Source organism: Callospermophilus lateralis, chromosome 8, assembly GCF_048772815.1.
Source record: "Callospermophilus lateralis isolate mCalLat2 chromosome 8, mCalLat2.hap1, whole genome shotgun sequence".
Lineage (NCBI taxonomy): Eukaryota > Metazoa > Chordata > Mammalia > Rodentia > Sciuridae > Callospermophilus > Callospermophilus lateralis.
The window spans coordinates 118,709,370-118,715,343 of record NC_135312.1 but is presented as its reverse complement, the minus strand read 5'-3'; the positions used below and the strand labels follow the sequence as shown (position 1 = coordinate 118,715,343).

General features: G+C 52.6%; 1 protein-coding gene across 1 annotated transcript; it reads left to right on the top strand.

Annotated features, from left to right (window-relative positions):
- Positions 1-4,051: 4,051 nt before the first annotated feature.
- Pou4f2 (POU class 4 homeobox 2) lies at positions 4,052-5,723 on the top strand. The gene is made up of 2 exons (XM_076865029.2): positions 4,052-4,342; positions 4,782-5,723. The coding sequence occupies exons 1-2, from the start codon at positions 4,052-4,054 to the stop codon at positions 5,721-5,723; spliced, it is 1,233 nt and encodes a 410-aa protein (XP_076721144.1).
- The last annotated feature ends 251 nt before the right edge of the window (positions 5,724-5,974 follow it).

Genomic DNA, 5,974 nt, shown 5'->3' with positions numbered 1-5,974 from the left:
AAACCGAAATGTGTTTTATTGATATCACCGCACGGACGTTGGTATTCTGGACACTCCTGAAGGAAGAGATTGCAAGATTGCAAGTCGTGGTGATGAAGGGAGAATTGCATTTTCCCTCTAATGCAACACAATCACTGTTGTTCATTTTTCACTTTGAGTGGGGGAAAAAAAAAGTCTAGCTCTGACTTGACTTTTTAAAAATGTATGTGTTTTCTAGCAGGAAGAAAATACAGGTAAACAAACTCTTGAATTGCTCTACCACCACATATTAATTTACCTCTACTTGAGAGCTGGAAAACAAGGGTTTCCTTTTTTCCTGTCTGGAATTAGAGATATTATGAAGAAATATCTGAGAGATGAAAAAAAGTGGCATTAAGGTTAATTTAATGACATATGGATTTGAATAATCAGGAAAATATTCTCTTGGGAGTTTTCTTGCTTAAAATAATTTTAGTCAATTCACTCCATATCAAACAAAGTTTGTCTGGTCATTTCAAGAGTGCCCTCTCTATTTCATAAATTTATTATACCACCTTATTTACCATACGAAGTGGTGACAAGTGTTTAGCATTTTGGAGATCAGTTGTCAGTTGCTATTAAAATCAAGATTAATTCATATTAACGATATGCATTTCTCAATACTCCCAGGTGACAACATACATTAAAACAACTATTGCAAGTAATTAAGCTCAATGAAGGAGGAGGGGACAAGGAGAGGTTCAAAACACCCCAAATATTTGATTTTGCAATTCAAGTTCAGCAGACTGTTGCCACAATAATGCTTGGGAAACTCCTCAGGGTTGCTTTTTACTTTACATCTAATTAGGCACCTAATGAAAGAGAAGAATTTTTTCCCCCTGTGGTTTTTCTCCTTGATATTCTTGTGCTTTTATTTAAACACATAAACACACTATTTAGGAATTGTAATACCCAAAAGTTTCTCCTGTGACTCACTTACTATAATAATCTGGAATAATGGTAGATGAAGACATTTGTCTTCCTGTTATAATCCTTTTTCACTCTCACTTTGGTCCTTTGGCCTTTACAATAGTACAGATAGAAAACACACCCAAAATATTTTTTATGACTTTTTATTAAGCTTTTGAAATACTTAACAGTTTATCCTAATTAGATCATCCAAAGCCTTTTGAAGATTAAGCAAATTGGACAACCCTTGTTAATTAGAACATAATTTGAAGTTTGAAATTATATCACTGATGAAGTGGTCTAATTAGTATGACGATATGTTAATGGACCAGTGAGACACAGGGGCAGTGGAGTTGGCATGAACCTCTCCAAGGCTTGCACGAAAATTCTCCCTACTATACCAACATTAATAAAAGATTTCTATAGACTTCAGCCTCTCCACGATGACATACAATTTATAGTATACACAATGCATTAGCCCATAGTGCTGCTCAATTTTTTCACTATTATGAAAACTAATAAATTCGTCAAGCTGAATTAAGCATACAAATCAGATGAGGCACAGCAGATTACACAGTGAAGCGCGGCGTCTCCCGAGTCTAAATGAAATTTCAATCTAATAATTCCTTCCTGGCCCAGTCATAATTTGTTTAGAGATGTTGTTCTACTTCTTTCAAAGCGCTGTTCGCACTATAATTAAATGATACTCAAGCTTTTAACTTTGATTTATTTCATTTTGCGAAGCTTAAGACAGTGAGAGCTATACAATGTTATTTTTTTTTTTATTTCCTTGAAAATTATCCTGGCTGTTGAGGTAGAAATTAAACACCTAAGCACTTACTTGAACCGTCCGGCACAAGTCACGTTCATTCATGTCAACACCCCCCTCTCCCGGTCCAGCACTCAGGCTTCTGCAGGCTCACACTCAGGGACACTGCTCCTAGGAATCCCCTTTGGCTGTATTTATTATTTTCCTCCACACAAGGGCAGAGAAAGGCAAGCCCGAGAGTGGGAAGGAAAGCTAAAGGGATTTAAGGACCATGGACAGAGCCCACCGCGCACTCTAGTTGTGGATTTCGAATTATGCTGGTTACTCCCCAGGACAGCTCTCCCAACTTGAACCCTTCCCGCACAATCGAGGTTAGGGGTGGACAGGCACCTCCCGACTCGCCGCTACCGCCGCGGGGCTTCCGTGTGCTGACCACCCGAGGGTTCTCACTTTCCACGCTCCTTTCCACTTTGTTTTTGTCCTAGCGCGCGCCAGCGTCTCTCAGGCCTGCCGCCTGCTCTCGCACCTGCTCGTCTTCCCCAGGCGCCTAGGGCCTGCACCTGCTCCTGGTCAACCCTGTCCGGTTTGGGCCACCCGCGGGTTCCTGAGTCCGGGTCACGGGGCCTTCTCACCCTTGTTGGCACCCCGCGCCTTTCGAGCTCTGGGGAGGCGACAGCAGCTCCCAACACCGCAGAAAGTAGAAAGGAGATGGGAGCGTGAAGGCGAGGAAGGCGATGAGTTTGTGCATGTGTTATGTTTGTGTTTGTGCATGTGTGTGAGGCGGGGGTGGGTGTTTATCGCCTTCTTTTGCAATTGGAACTAAGAATGTGCGTCCATTTCCAGGAAAGTGGTGTGGACCTGGACAAAAGTGCGGGTGAAGTGTCGGCTAAAAATATTCTCTCCAGGCGCGGAGCGACAGTGGAAATGAAGATAAGTGGGGCTTGTGCCAGCCCCCGAGGGTGTGTGCGCGCGCGTGTGTATGTTGTGTGTGGGGGGGTGGTATGCAGCAGCACATGCGCTCTGTAATTTCTGGTCCTCCTCTTCCTCTGTCAGTTACCCTTCTTCCTTTGATTGTAGCTAATGAAGAATAATAAATCCAGAGGCAGGGTTTGCCAGTGGATCCTCCCAAGACCCATCTCACAGTGTATTCAATACAGGGAAGAGGAGGAGAAAGAGAAAGGGGAAGGCAAGAGGGAGTGTGTGTGTGTGTGTGTGTGTGTGTGTGTGTGGTGTCGCGGGGGGGGGGGTGGTAGATGCGGGGTGGGGGGAGTCGCATGCGCACAGACGACCCGAGCAGGCTCTGCAGCTGTCCAATCCGCTGAGAGCTGCGAGAAATCGAGTGAGAGAAAGCCCTGCAGCCCCGCCGACCCATGTCTTTTCCGCACCAGGCACCCGCCGGCCAAGGGGGCGCGAAGCCGAGCGCCGACCTCCGCACACATCAAGGCGGGAGCGCGGAGCAGCACGGAGGACCCGGCTTGGCCGCTGCGTTAAAGTCCTCAGCAGTGGCAGGGAGTGGGGAATCAGGGTCACTTGGCTCACACGAGGGGCGGGCCGAGTGGGGGCGAAGGCCTGGAACTTAATGGTAAGCAGGAGGCAGGGGAGAGGCAGTCAGGTAGGAGGCGCTCGGAGTAGTCCAGGGAAGAACCCACCCAAGGCTGGTTTGGGCCGCAACTTTATTTGGGAGTTTCTTTGCCCAGAGTGGTTCAGAGCCGGTAGAAGAAGCGGGAGGGGCTGGGTGCCGGCCTGTAGGTAGGCACTGCTTGGTGACTGAAGCACCGGACCTGGCGGGTTGGGTGGGGATCAGCCAGGGCGCGAACGTAAGTGGGAACCGCCCGGCGCCGCGAAGGGGCGGCGACATCAGAGCCCGTGCGGGGGCAGGGAAGGCGGAGGGCGCGGTAGGGGAGCGGGAGGCGGGTGCTGGGAGAACAGAAAGGAGCTGAACCTGGGGGGAGTAAAGAGGGAGAAGGGGCGACGCTAGAAACCCAGCAGGAGCAGGCGCTTCCTGGTAGGGGAGGGAGGAGGCGCGGGGGAGGGAGGGAGGGAGGGGGCGCGGGGGCAGGCGCGGGGAGAGGGGAGTATAACTCCGCGGCCTCGAGGAGCCCGGGCAGTTTTGGACGTTGAGGTCTGTAACCAGCGCCACCCCGAGCCTAGCATTCGCTCCGGCTGGCGGTGGAGGCAGCGGAGGAGCGGAGCCCGTAGCGGTGACTGGGCGTTCGGAGCCGGGAGGCGGCGGTGGCTGAGCACAACTTTGCACTGCCCTTCCCGGCTCTCGCTCCAACCGAACACTTTTCTGGAAGGTCCCGGCAGCTGGGGCCAAAGAGTGCTATACCGACCAGCGCCCCGGCGGGCGGGAAGATGATGATGATGTCCCTGAACAGCAAGCAGGCGTTCAGCATGCCGCACGGCGGCAGCCTGCACGTGGAGCCCAAGTACTCGGCACTGCACAGCGCCTCGCCCGGCTCCTCGGCGCCCGCGGCGCCCTCAGCCAGCTCCCCCAGCAGCTCCAGTAATGCTGGCGGCGGTGGTGGCGGCGGAGGCGGCGGCGGCGGCCGGAGCAGCAGCTCCAGTAGCAGTGGCAGCAGCGGCGGCGGAGGCGGCGGCGGGGGCTCGGAGGCGATGCGGAGAGCTTGTCTTCCAACCCCACCGGTGCGTATTTCTGCATAATCACCGCTTAAAGGCACATTTTGACAGCCCCCTTTATCTGCTTGATGTTTTTTTCATGTCTGCACAGCAAATCACCCCACACCTCCAACCAATTTCCCCCCTCTCCCTCTTAAGTATTCAGCGGGTCTTGTCTTTCATATTAATTTTTATGACCTGGGATGTTGCCTGTGCGCGTGTTGTGTTGTGTTGTGTCTGCAGGCTCACTTTCCTCCTCCTCCTCCTCCTGCACTCTGGGCTTCTCTCGGTGGCTTGCCTCTTATGCTCAACTCCTATTTTCAGGATTATTATCATTATTACTATTTTAACGTTCTGGGAATGTTGTAGGCGCGGTGGCAGTGTGGAGCACTGGGCCGGGGCTTCCGGAGAGAGTGTGCATAATTCCCTACTGAGCGTAATGTGTGCCTTCTACTTGCAATTGCAGAGCAATATATTCGGCGGGCTGGATGAGAGTCTGCTGGCCCGTGCCGAGGCTCTGGCCGCCGTGGACATCGTCTCCCAGACCAAGAGTCACCACCACCACCCGCCCCACCACAGCCCCTTCAAGCCGGACGCCACTTACCACACCATGAACACCATCCCGTGCACGTCGGCTGCCTCCTCTTCATCTGTACCCATCTCGCACCCGTCTGCACTGGCCGGCACCCACCACCACCACCATCACCACCATCACCACCACCACCAGCCGCACCAGGCGCTCGAAGGCGAGCTGCTGGAGCACCTGAGTCCCGGGCTGGCCCTGGGTGCCATGGCTGGCCCCGACGGCGCGGTGGTGTCCACGCCGGCTCATGCTCCGCACATGGCCACCATGAACCCCATGCACCAAGCAGCGCTCAGCATGGCCCATGCGCACGGTCTGCCCTCGCACATGGGCTGCATGAGCGACGTGGACGCCGACCCGCGGGACCTGGAGGCGTTCGCCGAGCGCTTCAAGCAGCGACGTATCAAGCTGGGGGTGACCCAGGCAGATGTCGGTTCCGCGCTAGCCAACCTCAAAATCCCCGGCGTGGGCTCGCTTAGCCAGAGCACCATCTGCAGGTTCGAGTCTCTCACGCTGTCACACAACAACATGATCGCGCTCAAACCCATCCTGCAGGCTTGGCTGGAGGAGGCGGAGAAGTCCCACCGTGAGAAGCTCACCAAGCCTGAGCTCTTCAATGGCGCTGAGAAGAAGCGCAAGCGCACGTCCATAGCTGCGCCTGAGAAGCGCTCGCTTGAAGCCTACTTTGCCATCCAGCCGCGACCCTCCTCGGAGAAGATCGCCGCCATAGCAGAGAAGCTGGATCTTAAGAAAAACGTGGTGCGCGTCTGGTTCTGCAATCAGAGGCAGAAACAGAAAAGAATGAAATATTCCGCCGGCATATAGGAGACCCTTGGCCATTCCAGGGACAGCCCACTCCTTGTCCCCCCTTTCCTCCCTCTTTCTCTCCTGCCTCTTTTCTTTCCACTTTTGGCGACCAGAAACAATTCCAGTAAATGTGAATCCAGAGAAAGCGAGGATTGAAGAGGGAACGAAGGAGCGAGCAACTGAGCCCAAGCCAGAGAGAATGTGAAAAGGTTTCTGAAAGAAAAGAAAAACAAAAGATGGGATTTGTCAAGTTGTAGAAAAGTTGTCCC

Bases quoted from the DNA above. Each gene is read 5' to 3' on its own strand.
- Pou4f2 (XM_076865029.2), top strand. From the start codon at position 4,052: ATGATGATGATGTCCCTGAACAGCAAGCAGGCGTTCAGCATGCCGCAC. The intron at 4,343-4,781 runs GTGCGTATTTCT...TTGCAATTGCAG, and splicing joins CTTGTCTTCCAACCCCACCG to AGCAATATATTCGGCGGGCT.